Below are 23,735 nucleotides of genomic sequence, written 5' to 3' on the forward strand. Positions count from 1 at the left end.
CCACACTGCCATCCTGCCCAGAGCAGAAGCCGGGCCAGACTCAGCCCTGGCTCCCTTGTTGCCTTTGGATATTGTCTGCGTTATTAGGTATTCAATTAATAACTGTCCAATGACAGGCTGAATTAATGAACAAATGCTTTACTAAATAAAGAACTACATAATGGAAAACTAGGTTTGTCTTTGGAAAAATGGGCGATTTCCTGCACCGGCATTAGCGCCATTTGACCATAAGCATCCTACGGTGCAGTACTTTTTCTTGGTCCATTCAAGACTGGGTGATGAGAAGGTGAAGGTGTTTGGTGAGGGCACCTTGCAGCCAGAAATCCAACTGCCTCTCGCGGTGTCTGGATGGAGCGCAGCCCCGCGGCGCAGTCTGCAGACTTGGGTGGCTGCCCCCCCCCACCTGCCTTAGACACAAGAATTGCTTTTCAGAAGCTTCTGCTTCCCAGAAAACTTCCTGAGATTTTTATCTGGAGACTTCTGCCACCAAGTCTTGCCATTCATGATGAAAATGTTATAGGTCATGTTTGCCGGCGGGTATCTGAAACAAGCCACAGAAAACAAACGCTGCTCAGCTGCGCACGCAGGAGTCCCTGTTAGGCGGGGATAGTCTGGTGTTCTGAGTGGGGAGGATTCCGCCTTCCAACAGGCGGGCTTGTCATACATGAAACCCCTGCCACTGGCCGGCGCCACGGCTCACTAGGCTAATCCTCCGCCTACGGCGCCGGCACACCGGGTTCTAGTCCTGGTCGGGGTGCCGGATTCTGTCCCGGTTGCCCCTCTTCCAGGCCAGCTCTCTGCTGTGGCCAGGGAGTGCAGTGGAGGATGGCCCAAGTGCTTGGGCCCTGCACCCCATGGGAGACCAGGAGAAGCACCTGGCTCCTGCCATCGGATCAGCGCGGTGCGCCAGCTGCGGCGGCCACTGGAGGGTGAACCAATGGCAAAGGAAGACCTTTCTCTCTGTCTCTCTCTCTCACTGTCCACTCTGCCTGTCAAAAAAAAAATAAAAAATATGGCCGGCGCCGTGGCTCAATAGGCTAATCCTCCACCCCTTGCGGCGCCAGCACACCGGGTTCTAGTCCCGGTCAGGGCGCCGGATTCTGTCCCGGTTGCCCCTCTTCCAGGCCAGCTCTCTGCTATGGCCAGGGAGTGCAGTGGAGGATGGCCCAGGTGCTTGGGCCCTGCACCCCATGGGAGACCAGGAAAAGCACCTGGCTCCTGGCTCCTGCCATCGGATCAGCGCGGTGCGCCGGCTGCAGCGGTGGCCATTGGAGGGTGAACCAACGGCAAAGGAAGACCTTTCTCTCTCTGTCTCTCTCTCTCACTGTCCACTCTGCCTGTCAAAAAAATAAAATAAAATAAAATAAAAAATAAAAATAAAAATAAAAATAAAAATAAATCCCTGCCACCTCTGGCCCCCACAGAGCCTCTGCAATATCCCTTTCTGGAAAACACTTGTCCACGACTAACCCAGGCCATGTACAGCTATGTCTCCGTGAGCTGGACGGGTACAAGGGGCGTGGAGGGGAAATGGCCCGTCGGAAAGATGAGCCATATTCAGAATTGTGAAACAGGGCCATGCTTACTTTCAGGCGCTCTGAAACAAGTCATGTCTAACCCCCTCAAGGAGTCACCAGTCGCAGGACCCCTGGAGCACTCCTGGCATCTAGAGAAAGCAACGCCCTTCTTGTGGGGAAATGGAAATACCGCAGCCTCAGAAGCAGACACTTCAGCATCGTCACACAGCCCCAGTCCCCTCTCTCGGGGGACACGCTGAGCCCCCGACACAGTGAGGGGCCTGTTGGGGAGCTGCTCTGTCCTCTGTGACCACGTCCCCAGCCGCACAGCCCACAGCATAGAATTTCCAAACGCAGTGACTCACTTACACAGTGAGTGCACAGTCTTGCACACTAGTTGCTTCCAGTGTTCCATGCTTGAGCCCTGTCATCCAGTGGTTTCATCAAAACACTGAACAATGGTGCACATAGGCTCTGCCAGCCCAAGGGCCCACTGGTAGAGCCTGGCCTCTCAAGGCCACTGCTGTACCAGGCATTAACCCTTCACGTGCAGGATCAGGGGTGGGTGGGTGGGGGGAGGTTCTTGAAGTGGCTGTAGAGGGACCCGTGGAGCCTTCTGCAATATTCTAACGACCAGAGCAGCTCCACCACGGGCCCTAGGTGCACACCAGCTTGCTCACATCCCTCCCCACCCCACCTCTCGGAGCTGTGTACTTCCTTTCCTTTCTCTGTGCATTGGCTATTTTTCCATCTTCATGCCAGACATGACACAGTCTCCTCTTTCAGTAGCCGGATGGGCACAGCCCAGTCCAGGAAGACTGGTGTGCATCAGTCACGCAGACAGGGCCCAGGATCCAGGGCACGCGTCCTCTTCCAAGCCCACAGGTGATGTCCGCACACAGCCCGGCCTAGAGAGCCCCCACTCTCCTCCTCCCCAATCCAGGAAGCTTCGGGGGAGGGTGGGGCAGCTTCAGTGCCAGCACCCACGAGTCCCGGGTGGAAGGGCGGGCGCTAGGAGCCACTCACAGGGGCTGCCTGCTCCTGACGTACGAGGTCAACATGAGCAGCAGCATGACCGTGACAGCAAGGATGGCGGCCACGGAGAAGGCGGTGATGATGATGTTCTTTCGCAGGAAGTGCAGGAGCTGTGCACAGGGCATGTTCCCGTTGCGACTATCTGCGGAAGACACAGGCCAGAGGGGACATGGAGGGGTGCCCCACACACACACACACACACAGCCCTGCTGCTACTCACAGCCTGGCCCCCATCTGCCAGGGCAACCTGAGAGTCACGCTCACTGCAGAGAGGAAAACAGCAGTCCACCTGCTGGTTCCAGAAGTGTTCTTGGGGATGGAACTGGCTTTGTTTAGGGAAATGCATTCATCATCGGCTGGCAGAGGGGTGATGCAGGCAACAGAGGGGGCAGAAAGAAGGAGCAAGAAACAGCAGTGGGAGAGACACCAGAAGAGGTGAGAAAGCCCTGTTGCAAAGGCTTATGGGAACAGAGGCATTTGGTCTACAGCGCTTCTATAACCCGGTCTCTGCTGCCCCCGTTCCCCCAGCTTCAGCAAATCCTACTGTATATAGAGTCAGCCACATGTGTGCAGGTTTGGGGTGGGGATCAGGTCTGATCCAACAGGAGGTGAACACAAGGTAGTGGTGATCCCAGGGTCCAGCGGGTCTCTAGGACCTCCCAGCAATCTGGAGGGTGGATTGGGGCCACCAAGCGTGGGCTTGGGCTCTTAGCTGGATCTCAAAGGAAGGAGAGTCCAGCTGACATCAGGCTTCTAGAGCTTGTCACCCTATTTGCAAGGGGACTGAAAAGGAAAGAGGGATCAGAGAAATGGGGTCTGGAGGTTCAATGACAAGAACAAGGTGGGGAGAAGCCAAGCCCAGCTGGTGATACAGGCAGGAGAGTGCCGGCCAAGGGTCTTGCCAGGTTAGGGGAAGAACACTATGCATGTCCAACTTTCTGCCCTCATCCATGCCACTTCAAAGGGCAGCCAATCAGGAGGCACCAAGGGCTCTGGTGGATAAACCCAGCATTGCCTTTCCAAGCTTTGCAAAGTGATGATCAGGCATTACGTTGACAGGCTGCATGGAGGGGGTAGCCCAGGCCCAGGTAATCCAGCAAGGAGGAAGATGCCAGGCCCGGGGGCCCTGGGCCAGCATTTGGCATTTAAACCTCCTTGCAAGCTACAAAGCCTCAGTGCTCGGCAGTGGCGGGGCCTCTGGAGATGATACCTGGATGACGAATGAACTTGGCTGTGTGCAATCAGGATATGAGTAGCATCTTTTTGAAAGGGTGCAGTTAGTTTATTCATAATTTTAACCACAGATCATACACTTCCGAAGGTGAATTAACGGTGTGCCGCCCATCTACTCAGACACATTCTGAAGTCATTTGCGGTTACGGATCTTATTCACTCACGCGCTAGACTCACCTGGGCTCACTGCGCCTTCAGCTGTTCCGCTAGTGACAGTAGCTAATTGGTTATTCACATCTCTGTGGAATAGGGAGGGTTCTTTAATCCTCCTCTCTTCTGAAATGTGATCTACAAAAGATAAGACCCGCCCATCAGGAAACACTGTTGGTCTGTGATTAGTTCTGTTTTTTCTTTCTAGAGTCAAAGTAGGGAGTTGGGGTGTTGGAGAAGACTCTACATACTATGTAGTGTTAACAGAGTATATTCACCTGGTCTATCCCTGGATAGTGTGGGTCTTCAGGAAGTGAACCAGAGGATGGAAGATCTCTTTCTGTCTGTCAGTCTGACTATATTTATGAATCTACCTGTCCATCTGTCTCTTTCCCCACCTCACATTGTCTTTTTCTTTTAATACAAGGGTCAAAATAAGAGGTATTTGCATCCTACCTCTACTATTATCTATCTGACTCATTTGTATATAGCCTGATGAAGTTCTCTTCATTCCTAGAGAAACAGAAACTTGTTCCTTATCCAATTTGGCTTAGAAAGAGAGAAACTCCCAATTTAATGTGACGCACAGTGATTTGACTTGGAAAACGCCAGCTTGTCATACCAGAGTTAAGAGATGAGCAGCCACGGAGAGGACGCTCTGGCCGCCATGGAGCAGCCAATGGGGATGTGCGCTTGCCTTGTCTTTCACAGAGCCATAAACAAATAGACTTGACCCTGGAACACACAGCTGCACTTTCCTCCTCTCTACACAACGAAAAAACCCAACTGAATTAAGAGCCATTGTCTATACTTACCATCAGGAAGGTCCTAAGTTTCTGTTTATCTAAGGTTCTTTGGAGAGTTTGAAGAGTATTTTTTATGTGATGAGTTGTGACTTTAATTATTTGTTGAATTTTTTATTTTTATTTGAGAGGCAGAGAGAGATATCTCCCATCTACTAGTTTACACCCCAACTTTCCAAAACAGCTGGCACTGGGCCAGGCTGAAATCAAGAGCTTCTTCTGGGTCTTCCACATGGGTGCAAGGGCCCAAGGACTTGGGCCATCTTCTACTGCTTTCCCAGGACATAGCAGAGAGCTGAATCAAAAGTGGAGCAGCCAGAACTCAAACCAGCACCCATATGGGATGCTGGCATTGCAGGCAGTGACTTTACCCACTATGCCACAGTGCTGGCCCCAGGGTTGAAGTTTTACATTGCAATTTTTGTTTTCATGTTCTTAAGAGACAAGCATTGAAATGAATCTTCGGGGGCCATCACTGTGGCATAGCGGGTAAAGCCTCCACCTGCAGTGCCAGCATCCCATATGGGCACCAGTTCAAGTCCTGGCTGCTCCACTTCTGATCCAGCTCTCTGCTATGGCCTGGGAAAGCAGTAGAAGATGGCCCAAGTCCTTCGGCCCCTGAACCTACGTGGGAGACCCAGAAGAAACTCCTGGCTCCTGGCTTCAAATTGGCACAGCTCCGGCCGTTGTGGCCATCTGGGGAGTGAACCAGCAGATGGAAGACCTCTTTCTCTCTCTCTGTCTCTGTCTGTAACTCTGCCTTTCAAATAAAGAAATTTTAAAAAGAACGAAAGAAATGAGCCTTGATTTAGATGTCAACAGCACCTCATTGCCAGGTGTCCCAGGACAGAGACTGGAGTCCCCAGAGTGGACCTAAGATCACTCCCAGTGTGAGCTGCTGTCCAGGGACCTGTGCACACCTCTCAACACCTCACTTCGCAGAGGCGTCACTTCTCCAGGCTCCTCCTGTCCTGTCCACCATTGATCACTACTGTCGCTAGAGGTGCAGACAGTGTGGTCTGGAACTTCCTGCTCCCTGTGGGCCGGCTTCAGAGCAGCTCCCAGCCTCAGAAGGTGGGCGTTGGTTGTGGCCTTCACCACTGCCCACAGGGTCTGCTCAGTTCTCTTCTTCCCTTGCCTGTGCTACTCAAGGCAACTTTACGAAGCAGCTCCACCTCCTTGTTCTTCCAAAACTCTTTACAAATCCAACCTAAGCACTGTCCAAATACCCTCCATTTTAGCATATTTACAACTAATTGTTTATTGTATAGGCTCCTGGCTCCCAGCTGTTACGGCCATCTGGGGAGTGAACTAACAGATGGAAGATCTGTGTGGGCGAGATGGCTCCAGGCCACATGCAGCTCTGTGTAGACACTCATCCCCGCCCCTCTCCCCAGCATGGCAGAGAGACATGCTTGTCCTGCTTTATCCCTTTCGGAGGAAGAAATGCATCCTGGGACTGTAGGTGCTCGCCCTGTGCTCAAGCCAATTGGCCTCCACGGCAGTGAGACTGGCAAGACCAGCCTTTCTCATCAGCCAGGAGCACCTTCCCATAATCCTCCTGGGGATGCAGAGAGCCCCCTGGGGTGGCACTCGGCAGTGTGCTCAGCCTCTTACAAGCCCCGGACTCTCCAGGGGCGGAAGGACTTAGCGAGGAAGCTTGGGAAGAGGACTCAGATGCCATGGGCAGCTCTCTCTCCCTCGTGGTGACCCATCTGCCCACCATGCTGCACCGTGACCAGTGCTGGGCACTCTGCCCAAGTACGGGCAAAGCACCTACACCCAAGCATTCATAAGAGAGCTTGAGATCCATCTGCCAGCATCCTGCCTCTGCCTCTCACTGGGTTCTCAACTCAGGCAAGAGAAACAAGAACCAAGACTTAGTGATTCCCAGCTCCAAGCTTCGCCGTTCGCACTTACCGTTATCGGCAATTCTGTCCGCGGTGCCAAGGAAATAGTCCGGCTCAGAATTCCAAGCGTTGCTAACTCCTTTGATGAGACAGGTGGGGGGGGGGGGGAGAAAAAGGGTTTCTTTAGTACACGCCTGCATCCATATTTCGTTTTACATTGCTAAGTTGAAACGTCCCTAGAGAATTTGATTTGTATTTGGAAATGTGTGTCTGAAAGTTGAGTCACTGGTGTAGACAGAGCCATCCGCGGACTGAGTGTAGACTCCTGGGCAGAGGGAGTGGGAAATCGCCCTTAGGCACTGCAGTGTATATCTGTATGCAAGATACGCGCCCCACCCCACCCCACCCCGCCCCCTCCTCAAGGCTCACTCCCCTGCCACAGGGGAATTCTCTTCCCGTTACCGGTGATCAAACAGCTGTCTTAATTCCCAAGAACTCTTTTTTTTTTTTCAATCCCTTGAAACTGCTCTGGGACAGAGGACTATCTTCACCTGTGTCATGTCTGTGGCTGTGCCCAGGGAGTCGTTTTTGGTTCTGTCTTCTCATCCACTGAATGGGGCACTGATGACCATCCAGGCTGTCTGTCAACCACATCACGCACGTGCAAGTATCAAGTGTGTGGAACAGAGGTTATGACGTTACCCAGGGCTCGTGTGGCAAGGAACAAGAAAGTCCACTTACAAACCAGGTGCCCAGAGTGGCAGGACCTGCCTACTTCCCGCATGTCAAGGATCACCCCAGAACACAGGCACGGTCACACTTGAGACGGGGCCTCCACAGGTGGTGGGGAGAGAGGTCTCCCACCCCGCTTTTACCCCATAGTAGCTGGTTTCAGGGAGGCGAGGATGACAACAAAGCACACCTACTACTACAACATGGAGCCTATAAAAGACGCGCACTCACATGCTGAGTGACGTATACTTGCCTTCATTTACTTCTCTCTTTGTCATTGATTTGCCAGTTGTTCTCGCCTCCTCAAATGGTACATCATACGGAGTTTTGGACAACACTTGCAGCAGAATTTCATCTCAAGGGAAGCAAACAAAGGCATGTTACTATCAGCAACGCGGGATGTATACGTTCTGCTGTGTAAGTTCCTAAAGTGGTCCAAAGACATGAAGAAATGATGCAGACGCCATGGGCATGGGAAGTTGCGTTCTAAAATGCTTTGTCTTGGGAAGCGAAGCTCCAGCAGCCCAAACCATCTGGAATATGGTGATTGCTCAAGATATCCTGGGATGCAGGGCTGGAAACTGCCCCAGAGCTCCTGGTGTTTGGCACCATGATTTTTATTCCTTTTCCTCACTCATGAGACTTTCCCCAGGATGGCCCAGAAAAATGGGGAGATGGCTGTAGGGGTAACAATAACGCATAACAGATTTTAAAACGTCAGGAAGTTCTTTCTTTATCAAACTGTCGGGGCCGGCACTGCGGTGTAGCAGGTAAGGCTGCCACCTGTAGTGTTGGCATCCCATACGGGCACTGGTTGGAGTCCCAGCTCTACTTTCAATCCAGCTCTCTGCTATGGCCTGGGAAGGTAGCGGAAAATGCCCCAGGTGCTTGGGCCCCAGCAGCCACATGGAGACCCAGAAGAAGCTCCTGGCTCCTGACTTTGGATCAGCCTAGCTCTGGCCATTGCAGCCATTTGGGGAATGAATCAGCAGATGGAAGACCTTTCTCTCTGTCTCTCCCTCTCTCTGTAACTCTGTCCCTCAAATAAAGAAACAAAATCTTTTTCCAAAAAATCTCCAATTTGTTGGCATAGAAATGTTGATATTATCCTCCTTATGACACTTTTTCTTTCAGAAAATCAGTAATAATTCCCCCCTCTCACTTCAGAATTAAAAATTTACTTTCTTGGGACAAGCACTGTGGCATAGTGGGTAAAGCTGCTGCATGGGGTGCCAGCATCCTATATGGGCATTGTTTCGAGTCTTGACTGCTCCAGCTCTCTGCTTATGGCGTGGGAAAGCAGTAGAAGATGGCCCAAGTGCTTGGGCCCCTGCACCCATGTGGGAGACCCGGAAGAAGCTCCTGGCTCCTGGCTCCTGGCTCCTGGCTCCTGGCTCCTGGCTTCAGATTGGCCCAGCCCTGGCTGTTGAGGCCACTGGGGAAGTGAACCAGCAGATGGAAGACCTCTGTGTCTGCCTCTCTCTGTAACCTCCCTATCAAATACATAAATACATCTTTAAAAATCTAGTCTTTTAATGATCCAATCAATTTACACTTAATGTCATTACTGGTAAAGAAATATTTATCTTCCATTTTTTCTCATTTTCTGTATTGTGCCTTTTTTTGTTTCTCATTTCCCTAATTGTCGCTCCCCCTCTTCGTGGAGGAGCGACACAGGACCCTGCGCTGTTCTTTCGTCTGCTCGGCCCTCCCCGGGTTTGCTGCTGGTTCTTCCCGGGTTGGCTACTATCCCTTCCACCTCCGTGGAAGGGCAGTTCCCCCTGGCCGCATTCCCCACTTCCGCAGGGGAGCGGCACACCGCCGGCCAGCTTTCTCGGGGGCTGCACGGGTTCCCTTTAGATGTTCCCCATAGATGTTCCCGGTGCATGCCGTCTCTCTCCTCCTTTATAGTCCTCCTCTGCCAATCCCAACTCGGCTGAGTACGCTGCTCTCCAATCAGGAGCAAGTCCTACAGTTAATTGGTTGAACTGGAGGCAGCTGTGCGGAAGCTGTTTACTTCTCTCCCAGCGCCATATTGTGGGAGAGCAGATGCATAGAATAAGTCCTAATTCGAGTAACTTAGTCTAGTCCGGATTGCTCCCCACAGATCCCCCTTTTTTATTTTTTAGCGTTGATACGCGCCTGTCTTCGGTGTCCCGCGGCACACACTCTGCTCTACTTGCTACAGTTGCCACAGGCTCTTACAAGTCCTATCAGGCAAACCGAATCCGGGTCCTCTCTTCGCCATGTTGTGAGGAGGTTTTTAGGCGCTGATGCGTGCCTGTGTTCGGTGCCCTGCAGCGCATGCTCTGCTCTGCCTGCAGGGGACTTACAAGACCTATCAGGCAAACCGAATCCAAGCCTTCTCATTGCCTTATTGTGGGGGAGACTTATTAGTGTTGGTTCGTGCCTATCTTCGGTGACCTGCAGCTCATACTCTGGTCGAGCTTTGCTGGCGCTTACCGCCTTAAATCAGGCAGACCGAATCCAAGCTTAATATTGTTGCATTGTGGGGAAGCTTTACTGATGTTAATTCGTGCCTGTCTTCAGTGACCTGCGGCTAGCCGCCCAGGTGCTCATCGCCTCACTAATCGGGCAGACCGAATCCAAGCCTTCTAATTGGGATGTTGAGGGGAGGCCTTATTTTCTCTATTTCTCTATCTCCGGGCATTCCTATTTCTCCCATTTTACTTCTATCTTCCAGCATTCCCATTTCTCTTTTACTTCACTTCCAAACTTCTGTTTCTCTTATCCCCGCAGCTTTCCGGCACCTCGCCCCGCCGGCGGGTTCCCGGCTCTGCGCCGCTTCAGCCCGCGCGCCTCTCTCATCTGCGCAGCTTCCCGGCTTTGCGCGGCTCGGCTTTGCGCGCTCCGCGGTCTCCACGCTTAACCCTTTCGCGTCTGAACCACGGCCTACGCCAGCGTTCCCTATCTATTCACGCCCCGTGCTCTCTCTGCACGCGGCGGCTTCCGCGAGTAACACAGCGTAGCTTGCGTCTCCGCCACTAGGATTCAATCTAAGTTCCCCGGGCTAGCCTGGCGAATTCAACCCAGCGTACGTCTCCGCCCCACGATTTGGCTTCCCGTCCTTTGCTCCCCGGGCTAATCAGACGGATCCCAATCTGGCTTACGTCTCAGCTTCTGGTTTCAACTTTTCGCCCCCTATTCCCGGGCTAACCTGAGAACCCCAAAGTGGCTTTCGTTTCCACCTTGGCCTGCCCCCCGCGGCTTCAATTTCCCTAACAGTTTTCTCTACCCGGTATGTTTCCCCAAGCTTTCCTCCAACGATATTCCTCCCTCATTTCTCCTGGCCTCTCCCCACAGTCCGCGTCCGAGTCTGTTTGTTCTAGCTTTCACTTTCGCTTTCGACCTTAGAGATTTCTCCCAGCTTCCCCCCGTAGTCTGCATCCGAATCTATGCCTAGGCTTTCAATAGCTTCCTCCGGCACCCTTTTTCGTCCGGCTTTTCCCTAGGCTGTTTGCTAGTCTCTCTCTCCGGTATTTTCCCAATTCTTCCCGTTTCTTCCCATTTCTTCCCTCCTAGGTTTCATATCCGTCCTAAGTTTCCTATCCGAGCTAGGTTTCCTATCCGAGTCACGGCACCATTATGTCGCTCCCCCTCTTCGTGGAGGAGCGACACAGGACCCTGCGCTGTTCTTTCGTCTGCTCGGCCCTCCCCGGGTTTGCTGCTGGTTCTTCCCGGGTTGGCTACTATCCCTTCCACCTCCGTGGAAGGGCAGTTCCCCCTGGCCGCATTCCCCACTTCCGCAGGGGAGCGGCACACCGCCGGCCAGCTTTCTCGGGGGCTGCACGGGTTCCCTTTAGATGTTCCCCATAGATGTTCCCGGTGCATGCCGTCTCTCTCCTCCTTTATAGTCCTCCTCTGCCAATCCCAACTCGGCTGAGTACGCTGCTCTCCAATCAGGAGCAAGTCCTACAGTTAATTGGTTGAACTGGAGGCAGCTGTGCGGAAGCTGTTTACTTCTCTCCCAGCGCCATATTGTGGGAGAGCAGATGCATAGAATAAGTCCTAATTCGAGTAACTTAGTCTAGTCCGGATTGCTCCCCACACCTAATTACTAGCTTTTTTAAAAAAATATTTATTTATTTATTTATTTATTTGAAAGGCAGAGTTACAGAGAGGGAGAGGCAGAGGCAGAAGCTTCTTCCAGGTCTCCCATGTTGATGCAGGGGCCCAAGGACTTGGGCCATCTTCTGCTGCTTCCCCAGGCCATCAGCAGGAAGCTGGATTGGAAATGGAGCAGCCAAGACACAAACAGGCACCCATATGGGATGCCAATGTGGCAGGAACATTGGCATCCCATATGGGCACTGGTTCATGTCCCAGCTGCTCCACTTCCAATCCAGCTCCCTGCTGATGGCCTGGGGAAAGCAGCAGAGGATGGCTCAAGGATTTGGGACCCTGCCACCCATGTAGGAGACCCAGACGAAGCTGCTGGTTCCTGACTTCCACTGTGACCATTTGGGGAGTGAACCAACAGATGGAAGATCTTTCTGTCTCCCCCTCTTTCTCTGTTATTCTGCCTTTCAAATAAATGAGTCGTTAGAAAAAGAAATATATATTCACCTGTGACATCATCTTTAAAATGTTTTCCATTTTTTCTCATGGCTTTAAGTTGCTATCTTATATACTTTCATTTTAGCTCCTTTTTATAATTCCTGCCTATTTATTGGTATTCCTATTTTTTTTTACTCAAGTTCTTTATCCATGATGACTTTTAGCTCATTAAACACATTGAAGACCATTCACTCAATGTCTTTGGCTGATAATTCCTACACCAGGCTTCCCCAGGAAAGGTTCTATCAAATTCCTTTTAACTTGGCTGGCACTGCGGCTCACTAGGCTAATCCTCTGCCTGCGGCACCGGCACACCGGGTTCTAGTCCCGATTGGGGCGCCGGATTCTGTCCCGGTTGCCCCTCTTCCAGGCCAGCTCTCTGCTGTGGCCCAGGAGTGCAGTGGAGGATGGCCCAAGGCTTGGGCCCTGCACCCCATGGGAGACCAGGAGAAGCACCTGGCTCCTGCCATCGGATCAGCGCAGTGCGCCAGCCACAGCAGCCATTGGAGGGTGAACCAACGGCAAAAGGAAGACCTTTCTCTCTGTCTCTCTCTCTCACTGTCCACTCTGCCTGTCAAAAAAATTTTTTTCTTTTAACCGGACATTAATGAGCCATACACTCTTGTTCCTTTGTCTTTTCCTAATTTTATGCTGAAAGTGGACATGCTGAGTATCATATCTTTTTTTTTTTTTTTTTTTTTGATAGGCAGAGTGGACAGTGAGAGAGAGACAGAGAGAGAAAGGTCTTCCTTTGCCGTTGGTTCACCCTCCAATGGCCGCCGCTGCAGCCGGCGCACCACGCTGATCCGATGGCAGGAGCCAGGATCCAGGTGCTTTTCCTGGTCTCCCATGGGGTGCAGGGCCCAAGCACCTGGGCCATCCTCCACTGCACTCCCTGGCCATAGCAGAGAGCTGGCCTGGAAGAGGGGCAACCGGGACAGAATCCGGTGCCCCGACCGGGACTAGAACCCGGTGTGCCGGCGCCGCAAGGTGGAGGATTAGCCTATTGAGCCACGGCGCCGGCCCATTGAGTATCATATCTTGGTAACTCTAAAAATCTAATGCTCTTGGGGCCAGCACTGTGGTGCAGCAGGTTAAAGCCCTGCCTTGAAGCCTCAGCCTCTCATATGGGCGCCAATTCTAGTCCTGGCTGCTCCACTTCCAATCCAGCTCTCTGCTTTGGCCTGGGAAAGCAATGGAAGATGGCCCACATCCTTGGGCCCTTGCACTTGCTTGGGAGACCTGGAATAAGCTCCTGACTCCTGGCTTCAGATGGGTGCAGCTCCGGCCATTGCAGCCAATTGGGGAGTGAACCAATGGATGGAAGACCTCTCTCTCTGCCTCTCCTTCTCTCTGTGTAACTCTGACTTTCAAATAAATAAATAAATCTTTTTTAAAAAAATCTAATCCTCTCACTTCTCAAAGATTCCTGATTTTTGCTTGTAGGGTATTGGAGCCATCCATTTCTCTCTCTCTCTCTCTCTCTCTCTCTCTCTCTCTCTCTCTCTTTAAGATTTTATTTATTTATTTGAGAGGTAGAGTTAGAGACAGTGAGAGGGAGAGACAGAAAGAAAGGTCTTCTGTCCGCTGGTTCACTCCCCAAATGGTCACAACGGCCAGAGCTGCGCCAATCTGAAGCCAGGAGCCAGGAGCCTCCTCCCAGTCTCCCACATGGGTGCAGGGACCCAAGGACTTGGGACATCTTCTACTGCTTTCCCAGGCCACAGCAGAGAGCTGGACTGGAAGAGGAGCGGCCGGGGCTAGAACCCGGGGCCCATATGGGATGCTGGCGCCGCAGGCAGAGGATTAACCAAGTGAGCCACAGCGCCTGCCCCCATTTGTCTCTTTTTCAAGCTATTTCTGCAAAGCAGAATATTCCTGCTTTGTTATCTCTGAGATCAGTCAGTGACCTGACAAAGGTTTCTTTAAAGTACCCACTAGTAGTTCCCAAAAGGAGAAAAACAAAACCACTGTCTCTCTACATTCCCTCAAAAGATCTGCTTGGAAGCTTCTCCAGCCCCTGAGGTCTGAAACAGTGGCCAGTGCCAGTATGGTCCCTCAGGACCTAGCAGCAGTCAAACCACATCTCCTGAGTTTCGGAGGACAAGGTTGCCATTGTCCACCTTGGCACCAGCAAGCTTCACAAGAATGTGGGCTGCTGGCCACACTGCGTCCTGCCACAGGACGCAGGCATGGGGAATGGCAGCCGCTACCCGGAGCGTGGAAATCCACTACAAGGTATCCATCTCTTCCCTGAGCTCGCCCTTAGACACCGCAAATGTTGTACTAGACTCCAGTTTTCCAAAACAGCTGCCTAAGATCACTCTTGCCAGTTCAACTGCTGCTTTCATAAAGGGACACAGTTCTAGAGCTTCTCACCCAACCACCTCCCACTTAACCATAGTTTCCTTCAAATGGCAGTAGAGAGGCTTGAAGTAAATCAATGAGTCACGACCTAGAATCAGCTGGAGGACTTTGAAAACTACGGATGCCAAGTCTCACCCCACACCGCTCCTGCTACTTGGATCATTATTTGAGGAGCAGGGTCCTTTCCAAGTGTTTACCTTCTATGCTTTAATTTCTTGGGACTTCAGCACTTAGAGGAATAGCTTCTAGCCTCCAGGAAAAGTACTTGCCATCCACCCAGAGCAGAGGAACAGGCTCCTTAGGAAAAACCACTGGCAAACACAGCCTCAAAGTTTCACGTTCAAAGGTTACTCACCAAATAATTTGGCCAAATTTTCTTCTTCCAGATCAGAACTTGATACAAATTCCGAATTGGTCAAGTTCTTCGGTTGGGGAAAACCTACGGGAAATAAACCTTAGCTGTGGTTAAATCTTTCTTTGGATGGGTGCCGGTTCAAGTCTCGGCTGCTCCACTTCTGATCCAGCTCTCTGCTATGGCCTGGGAAAGCAGTGGAAGATGACCTAAGTGCTTGGGCCCCTGAACCCACGTGGGAGACCCGGAAGAAAGCTCCTGGCTCCTGGCTTTGGATCAGTGCAGCTCTGCTCCGGCTGTTGAGACCATCTGGGGAGTGAACCAGTGGATGGAAGACCTCTCCCTCTATGTCTGTCTGTCTGTCTGTCTCTCTGTCTCTCTATGACTCTGGATGGAGGGTGGCTCAAGTGCTTGGGCCCCTGCCTCCCCTGTGGGAGATCCATATGGAGTTCTGGGCTCTCAGTTTTGGTCTGGACCATTCCTGACCATTGCAGCTATTTGGGGAGTCAACCAGCAGATGCAAGATCTCTGTCTCCCCCTTTCTCTGTAACTCTGCCTTTCAAATAAATTTTCTTTTTAAATTTCTTTTAAAAGGCAAAGGGAGACAGACAGAACTGTCATCTGTCATCCATTGGTTTACACCCTAAATGCCTGCAACAGCCAAAGGTTGGACCAGGCCAAAGCCAGAAGCCGGGAACTCAATCCATGTAGGCAGCAGGGACTTGAGGACCTGAGCCATCCCCTGCTGCTTCCCAGGAGCTACCTTCGCAGGAAGCTGCAGTCGGGAGCACAGCCCGTCGGGAAGCCAGGCCCTCCACCGTGGGACATGAGCATTCTAAGTGGTGTCTTCCCCACCAGACCAAATGCCCCTTCACCTCCACGTTTGTTTACGTGTGTAGCCAACTGCTGCTTCTCAGCTCTGACATCAGAGTGCTCTGGGCACAGACTTTACAGAAGCCAGGGCAGGAGCGGGGTTGATGGACAGGCACGTGGGAAGGCTTTGCTGCCCCAGATGCCGACCAGTGCACACACAGGCAGTGAACTTGGAAGGGCTGCTAAATAGAAAGTTATCACAGTACTCATAGCTCATGTTCCAAGGAACAGCGAACCCCAAATGGAAATTGTGTTTCTGGCCTCTGAACAGATCCTAGAGTGTCAGGACCTGATAGCATGCACCCGTGTTTACTCCAAAATATAGAGACGGTCACACTTTAGGCCATGGATTGCATAGCTGGTGAAAGATTAGAGCCGGTGCCGCGGCTCACTAGGCTAATCCTCCGCCTTGCGGCGCCGGCACACCAGGTTCTAGTCCCGGTTGGGGCGCCGGATTCTGTCCCAGTTGCCCCTCTTCCAGGCCAGCTCTCTGCTGTGGCCAGGGAGTGCAGTGGAGGATGGCCCAAGTGCTTGGGTCCTGCACCCCATGGGAGACCAGGATAAGTACCTGGCTCCTGCCATCGGATCAGCGCGGTGCGCCGGCCGCGGCGGCCATTGGAGGGTGAACCAACGGCAAAAGGAAGACCTTTCTCTCTGTCTCTCTCTCTCACTGTCCACTCTGCCTGTCAAAAAAAAAAAAAAAAAAAGATTAGAGAGAGACGATTTCGGACAATTCTCTCACATCTCAGTTTTGATCTTGTCTCACTTGGTATCCAGTTACAAGAAGTCTAAAATGATAGCTTAGCACACGTCATACACAGTAGAAACCTACAGAGGTTCCTGCACTTCTAGTGTTCACCACATACACTTGCCTTCTTCCATGTCTTTCAGGGCAAGTAATTTGTCTGCCGTTCTTGCATCCTCAAACGGTGCATCGTACGGGCCTTTGGACAACACTTGCAGTAGGATTTCATCTCCAGGAAGAAAACAAAGGTATGTTAATACCAGCAATGCACGCGGGATTCGTATATTTTGCCATGTAAATTCCTAAAGTGGTCTATTGACTAAACAATCCAGATTCGAAGGACACAGGAGGTTACGCTCCCCGGTCTTGGGAAGGGACGCTCCCGCTACCTACATCATCTGGAAAATTGTGGTTGCCGACAACACCCTGGGCGGGAAACACTGCTCCTTCCAGGTGTAGGGCTGGGATTTGCCCCACATCCTTTGACAGCTGGTGCTATTATCTTCCCTTTGTTCCTGTTGTCATTCTGACCCACATCTCCAAGACCTTCCGCACGCCATTCCCATGCGTGGACAGACCGCATTCCTGTTCCCCCAAGATTCACATCTTCCTTTGAGACTGCCTCCCCCGGGAAGCCTTCCGCAGTGAGTTCCTGCATGGGTGGCACACAGACCTAGACCCCAATCCCGATTTGCTCTCTACCCAAACATGACTGGAGGCAAGTACCTTCCCCTCTGACCTTTAGGGTGGGGACAGTGCTAACTCCTAGGAAGGACTCGTGAAATTGGAAGATATCGACGCCTAGAAGGAATTTAACAGTGCCAGTGTGAGGATTATTCTGGAAACTTCTCATCATCGCCATCCTTAAAACAGTTCCCCAGGTCAGCTAGTAAATGCTGCTAGGGGGCTGCTCAGGGGAGCTTTGCACGAGTGGAGTAAGTAGGTGGGGAAGAAAAAAAGGCACCCGAGGGAAACATATCACTGACCCAGGACAGAGAGAGAAGTGTGTGTGGCAGACTCTGCACTCCCATCACCTGCCACTCTCAGGCCTAATTGTGCTCCCAGCTGCCAGGGCCAAACTCTCAGACAGACACACCCTTCCCAACCCTCCCTAGCAGCCAGAGCAGTGCCACGGGACACAGAGGCCCTCAGAAGATTCCTGGGACCCAAGGAGAGTACTGCTCTGGACGGAAGAGAAAGAAATGCTGCTGCACCTCCTCCTCTCCTCTTCCTCCTACTTTGAAAGCAGATGTGATGTCTGGAGCTGCAGAGGCCATTTTATGAGCAACAGGCACAAGCACCAGGAAAGACCCTGAGGGTCTCAGAGAAACTGCCCGTAACCTAAGCTACTACAGCAAAGCCATCATTGCCTCTCTCAGACGGCTGCAACGGAAGGAAAAAGCAAGTCGCTCTTGAAGCCACTGTGAGTCATTGATGGTTTTCCAGGAATTTCAGCCAAGTCCATTGTCAACCGGCACAGGCACTGTGGGAACACCTGGACTCGCCTTGCCACAATGACCTTGGCAGCTTTATGGAAGAACCGAGCCTAAGTTCCTGAAGATCACTGTGCCCTTTAGACTGGGACGGAGCAGAAGACTATGTCATTCTTGCGACAAGCTTTCCGGAGCTCCGGCTCTGCACAGCAGCTGTAGGAGGTGCCGGCAGCTCAGAGAACAAAGAGAGCCGGCGCCCGTCTGCATCCCCGAGATACAGAGGGGCAGAAGCAGGCATGCAGACATGACCAGACACACCGACACAGCCACACCGGGCAGCAAAGCAAGAGCTGAGAAAGGGAGCGGAGGAAGATAACCAGTCCTGAGCAGTCACCAGGGGGCTGCTGCAGACCCACCTCAGTCCCACAGCAGGGCCACCTATGGTGTCCTGTAACACACACACACACACACACACACACCCCGCCACCAAGCCATCAGAAGAGAATCCAGAGCAGGAGGGGGCCTGAGTGTGACATTCCATACAACAAACCCACAGAGAAAAGCTGTCTTAGAAACGATAAATCTCGGGGCCGGTGCTGGTGCGTAGCAGGTAAAGCTGCCACCTGCAGCGCCAGCATCCCTTATGGGCACCGATTCAAGTCCCAGCTGCTCCATTTCTGATCCAGCTCCCTGCTAATGCACCTGGGAAAGCAGCAGAGGATGACCCAAGTGCTTGGGCCCCTGCACCCACATCAGAGACCCGGAAGAAGCTCCTGGCTCCTGGCTTCAGCCTGGCCCAGCCCTGGCTGTTGTAGCCATCTGGGGAGTGAACCAGCAGGTGGAAGACATCTCTCTCTCTCTCTCTCTCTCTCTCTCTGCCTCTCCTCTCTCTGTGTAACTCTGACTTTCAAATAAATAAAATCCATCTTTAAAAAAAAAAGGATAAATCTCATTTACAAATGCTGTGCATGAAAGTATACCCACGAAATCTGGGTGGAGGCTGTGGGGTAGAAGGGAAGCTTAACAAATTCTATAAGCTGGTGGAGCTCTTTGCTTATGAAACAGTTGCTAATACTTCAGAGTTACTTTTTTAATATGAGGGTACTTCAAAATGCTTGTGGAAAATAGAACTAAAGGAGAAGTTTGCTTTCGTAGCAAAACGTTTGAAATCCATGCATGCTTTTTTTCCTACGCTGTGTTTTCCCATGAACTTTTTGAAGACTCCTCATATTAAGTTCTCTTCCCATCTAAAGCTTTCTCCAGGAAACAGAGTTTTATTTCCCCTCTGGCTTTATTTTGCTAAGCCACAGGAAAGAATCACCACACTCTGCACTCACATCATCCATATTCCAAGTCCACTTTCAAGGCTGTTGGCCCCGGGTGAGGGTTTGCCCACTACACGGAACAGGTGCTTTCAATAGACACGGGAAAAATCACCGTCCGCTTCACCAGGAGTAAACAGCAAGTTCTCACCTCCCCCGCCCCGTGATGAATGTGTAGGGACCTACAAGTTCCTGAAACGCCACCCAGATGGAAGCTGCCGAGTGGATCAGTGCCTGCCTGCGCTACGGCACCGGCAGGTTGGTAGGTCCTTGGCGGGTAACTACAGGATCCTCCCAAACCCTGGCCCAGACTCCTATCTCCAGAGGCGCTCACTCTCCTCTGACACACGAGGGGCTGTGGCGCTGGGGTCACCACAGAACAGCTCTCTGGCTCCTAGACAGCACTTGCTGAACACATAGCTGGTGCACCTGCAAGAGCAACCTGCATCCATTCATCCGTCAGGGCTGGCCACCCGCCAGTCAGCGGGCAGTGCCGACTGGCTGAGCCCTCTTTGGGAGCGCTGGCGGAAGCAGGGCAAACCCAGAGTTCCCGACCTGGGACAGCTCCTGCGACAGAGTCCGCCATGTGTGGAGAGGTGCCCCTCCTGCAGGCAGGGTGGCCAGGCACCTCTGATCCAACAGCGGCAGCCCAGCGGGAAGCAGCAGCGCTCGCTCACTACCCCAGGAGCTCTCTCTCCCGCCAGAGGCGGCCCTCAGCCTGACCCTCTTAGCACCAGGGAGAACTCACCAAAATGGGGCCGGCTTCCTTCAGCACACGGCTGGGGCCCAGACCTGTCTCAGCCTCAGGCCTCTGCTGAAGGTGACGGCCTGGGCCTGGCCTGAGCTGTTATTGAGTTAAATGAGAGACTTCTAGTATATCAGTCAGCCCCAGCCTGGAGGCACCCGAAGGACTCTAGCATCCACCGCGCAAACATCCCCCCCCCTCCATGGCCGATGGCCGGGCAGGGCGGGACGCCTCTTTGTAACAATCTCCCCAGGACAGGCATGGGCTCAGCCTCAGGCAGGGATGAGAGCCCCCACCCCCCACCCTGAGAAGGTCCCCACCCTCTGGAAGGGGGAGGTGGGATGCAGCTGGTCTGTGGTGCACTCTCCCTCTGCACCTGCGAGGGGCTCCGGATGGAGGAGCCTTGGCAGCTGTGAGGAGCAGGGCCTTTCCCGGGGTTTCTCCCCTGGGCTTGGCTTAATTTCTAGGGACTTTGACATTTAGAGGAGTAGCGTCTAGCCTGAAAACAAAGCACTCGCTTTTCCCCCTAAGCAGCAGGAACAGGTCCCCTTGGAAACAACCAGGGATGAGCAGGGCTACTTACCAAATAGTTTAGCCAAACCTTCATCCTCATTTTTAATGCTTGAGGAAAATTTATTGGCTGGGCCTGTGGAGAAAGTAAATTCAGCTGTGATGAAAGGGCTCCCTGGGTCTGCCTGGACGGGGGTCCCCCTTAGTCACCCGGCATCGACCCCTGTGGGTGCCTGAGGATATGGACACACACACACGTTCAACGCCTTTTCTATCTTAACACAGTCCTTGGGCCCCTGCACCTGCATGGGAGACCCGGAAGAAGCTCTTGGCTCCTGGCTTCGGATCGGCACAGCCCCAGCTGTTGCGGCCATCTGGGGAGTGAACCAGCAGATGGAAGACCCCTTTCTCTCTCTCCCTCTCTGCCCCTGCCTCTCTGTAATTCTATCTTTCAAATAAATAAATAAATCTTTAAAAAAAAAAAAAAGAATCGATACAATGCCAGCATGACGCCTCCAGTAAGCTCATGAGTAAAAGATCATAAACACCCTTTGGGTTGTTTTTTTTTTTTTCTTTTTGACAGGCAGAGTTAGTGAGAGAGAGAGACAGAGAGAAAGGTCTTCCTTCCGTTGGTTCACCCCCCAAATGGCCGCTACTGCCGGTGCTGCACTGATCCGAAGCCAGGAACCAGGTGCTTCCTTCTGGTCTCCCATGCGGGTGCAGGGCCCAAGCACTTGGGCCATCCTCCACTGCACTCCCGGGCCACAGCAGAGAGCTGGCCTGGAAGAGGGACAACCGGGACAGAACCGGCGCCCCAACCAGGACTAGAACCTGGAGTACCAGCTCCACAGGCGGAGGATTAGCCTAGTGAGCTGTGGTGCTGGCCCATTTTGTCTCTTACGTGTGCGTGGGCATTTGGGTTGTTTTTACCATTTGGATATTATGAAAACTCCTGTTATGAAAAGTGACCTGGATCTCCTTCCTCGATGTTTAGTCACCTCCTGCTTTTAGAACCACTTTCGCTATTTTACTAAACTTAACTGGCTGACCACTTTCCTTGTAATTCTCTGTGTTAAGTCTCTGTGTTAAGTCACTGGGTCTGTGTACTCGATGGCAGTTGGTTGACCTCTGCGAGTTTATTTTCTTTGAGTAAATGTGGTCTGGCTGCGAGTTCGTATTCTGTCTCCTCTCTGTACTTTTCCTCACATTTGGTGCTCCCTGTGAGGAGGCACCAATCTGTGCCCCTTTTTCTAACACTCTGTCTCTCCCCACCCCCACCCCATCACTCTACCTTTCAAATGAATAAACAAAATATTTAGAAAACTTTTATAATCAAAAGTTAAAATGCACACATATGCTACAACCCCATGGAGCTCTGAACTTTGAGTAAGCTTCAAAATTTGGAAAACTTTTGAGGTTACTCCCCTCTTCCAAGCACTAAATCCCTAATGGCAAGTATAGGGAGGTAAGATGGCAGGCAGGCAGGGAGAACGCCTGTGTCCACCACACCAGCCCCCGATGTAGGCTCCCAGAATCACTCGCTGCCACACAGACACACTGCGACAGTACCTTCGATCAGGTTGATAGGGTGAGGCTTGGTATCTTGCCAGAAAACCAAGAGGAAAACACAGAGGATCAGAGCTCTGCTCATCTTTGCTGAGGTCTGTCTGCTATCAAGGAGAAAATGAACTCCTGAAGAGTCCTCCCACTCAATAGCCTTGACTCCAGGATACAGTAGAACCCAGTGGTCTGTGAGATCACACCCAGAGGGCGGGGCAGGGGCGGGGCTATCTGCAGGGGGAGGGGCGTGTCCATGGACAGGGACAGAGGGGGACAACACAGTGGCAAGATATATATTTAAGATTTTATTCATATATTTGAGAGGCAGAGTTAGAGAGAGAGAGAGAGAGAGAGAGATCTTCCATCTGCTGGTTCACTCCCCAAGTGGCTGAAACAGAGATGGGTCAATATGAAGCCTGGAGCTTCTTCCGGGTCTCCCGCATGGGTGCAGGGGTCCATTGCTCTACCCAGGCACATTAGCAGGAAGCCAGATCGGAAGTAGAACAGCCAGGACTTGAACTGATGCCTGTACACGGGATGCCAGCACCACAGGTTGAGGCTTAATCTATTATACCATAGCGCTGGCCCCACAGTGGCAAAATATTAACCAGGACTCTTCAGAAGTGAGGAACAAAAACTCAACCCAATCAGCTTAAGACAACTGGATGTAGCTAGAGTAACCAGAAAAACTGTATGATTAACCAAGATGCCACATTAAGTGTTGTTACTGGGGGGCTGGTGCTGTGGTGTAGTGAGCTAAGCCCTCGCCTGCAGCACAGGCATCCCCTATGGGCGCCGGTGCAAGACCCAGCTGCTCCACTTCTGATCCAGCTCTCTGCTGTGGCCTGTGAAAGCAGTAGAAGATGACCCAAGTCCTTGGGCCCCTGCACCCACATGGGAGACCCAGAAGAAGTTCCTGGCTCTTGGCTTCGGATCAGTGCAGCTCTGGCCATTGTGGCCATGTGGAGAGTAAACCAGCCAATGGAAAACTCTCTCTCTCTCTCCCTCTCTCTCTCTCTTCCTCTCTGTGTGTCTCCTTTCCTCTCTCTGTCACTCTTTCAGATAAATAAATAAATCTTTAAAAAATGGAAAGTCCTGAAATAAATTCATACATGTAAGATCAATTAACTAGCAAAGGTGTTGAGGTAATTCAATGAAGAAAGCACATTTTTTTAAACAAAAAGTATTGAAATAATTTGGAGCCATCTTGGGCCCTGCACCCGCATGGGAGACCAGGAGGAAGCACCTGGCTCCTGGCTTCAGATTGGCGCAGCGCCGGCTGTAGCGGCCATTTGGGGGGTGAACCAACGGAAGGAAGACCTTTCTCTCTGTCTCTCTCTCTCACTGTCTAACTCTGCCTGTCAAAAAAAAAATAATAATAATTTGGAGCCAGTGCAATAAGCAAAAATTGGTAACAACCCAAATATCCACAAAAGGTGAAATAGACAAGTTCTGGCATATCCATATAATGAAACATTACTAAGCAATCAAAAGTAATAAAAATATTGTGCAATGATACGCAGCAATCAAAATAACTGTGACGAGTGAAAGAAATAAAACAAAGTGCACAGGACAGGGGTCCATCTACATCCAGCGCTAGAAAATGACAGCTAATCCATAGCACAGAAAGCTGGCTGTGCTGGCTTGTGTTTGGGAAAACCCAGCATACAAGAATCAGCTGCCTAGGACACATCCAAAATCACACCAGCTGTAATCTACTGGGACTAGGGGGATTTACAGACAGAAGAGTGGCCTCCAGTGGCTGCAAGATGCAGGGCTCTAATAGACAAAGCTGGCCTGTGACTAACCTAAATGCATCTGGACTTTCTCAAGAAATATTAATATTCCAGGCATCAGACAAGAGACATTCCAGGGTCCAGCCAGCAAGATAAGCCCAGTGGTTTACCTTGGATGACTTTCTTTACCCCAT

At 51.8% G+C, this 23,735-nt stretch overlaps 1 protein-coding gene across 3 annotated transcripts; it reads right to left on the minus strand.

Annotated features, from left to right (window-relative positions):
• Positions 1 to 124: 124 nt before the first annotated feature.
• C2H2orf92 (chromosome 2 C2orf92 homolog) lies at positions 125 to 21,990 on the minus strand. Of its 3 annotated transcripts, XM_008253663.5 has the most exons (9): positions 21,815 to 21,990; positions 20,319 to 20,381; positions 16,363 to 16,464; positions 14,621 to 14,704; positions 7,574 to 7,675; positions 6,659 to 6,727; positions 3,963 to 4,073; positions 2,544 to 2,694; positions 125 to 541 (listed from the first exon to the last, which is right to left on the minus strand). In XM_008253663.5, exons 1-9 carry the CDS (start codon positions 21,894 to 21,896, stop codon positions 409 to 411), a joined length of 897 nt encoding a protein of 298 aa, XP_008251885.3. In that variant the 5' UTR covers positions 21,897 to 21,990; the 3' UTR covers positions 125 to 408. The 3 variants fall into 3 exon arrangements, with proteins under 3 accessions (XP_008251885.3, XP_089182168.1, XP_089182169.1); XM_089326042.1 differs by lacking the exons at positions 20,319 to 20,381; positions 21,815 to 21,990 and adding an exon at positions 19,739 to 20,014; XM_089326043.1 differs by lacking the exons at positions 16,363 to 16,464; positions 20,319 to 20,381; positions 21,815 to 21,990 and adding an exon at positions 19,739 to 20,014.
• Between the last annotated feature and the right edge of the window lie 1,745 nt (positions 21,991 to 23,735).

Source organism: Oryctolagus cuniculus, chromosome 2, assembly GCF_051225735.1.
Source record: "Oryctolagus cuniculus isolate XC-2025 breed Fujian yellow rabbit chromosome 2, ASM5122573v1, whole genome shotgun sequence".
NCBI lineage: Eukaryota > Metazoa > Chordata > Mammalia > Lagomorpha > Leporidae > Oryctolagus > Oryctolagus cuniculus.

Coding starts and splice junctions, on each gene's coding strand:
- C2H2orf92 (XM_008253663.5), bottom strand. CDS start 21,896: ATGAGCAGAGCTCTGATCCTCTGTGTTTTCCTCTTGGTTTTCTGGCAA. Junction 7,676..14,620: donor AAATTTGGCCAAATTATTTG/GTGAGTAACCTT, acceptor GCTTCCCTTGAG/ATGAAATTCTGCTGCAAGTG. Junction 6,728..7,573: donor AAAGAGAGAAGTAAATGAAG/GCAAGTATACGT, acceptor GTCTCATCAAAG/GAGTTAGCAACGCTTGGAAT.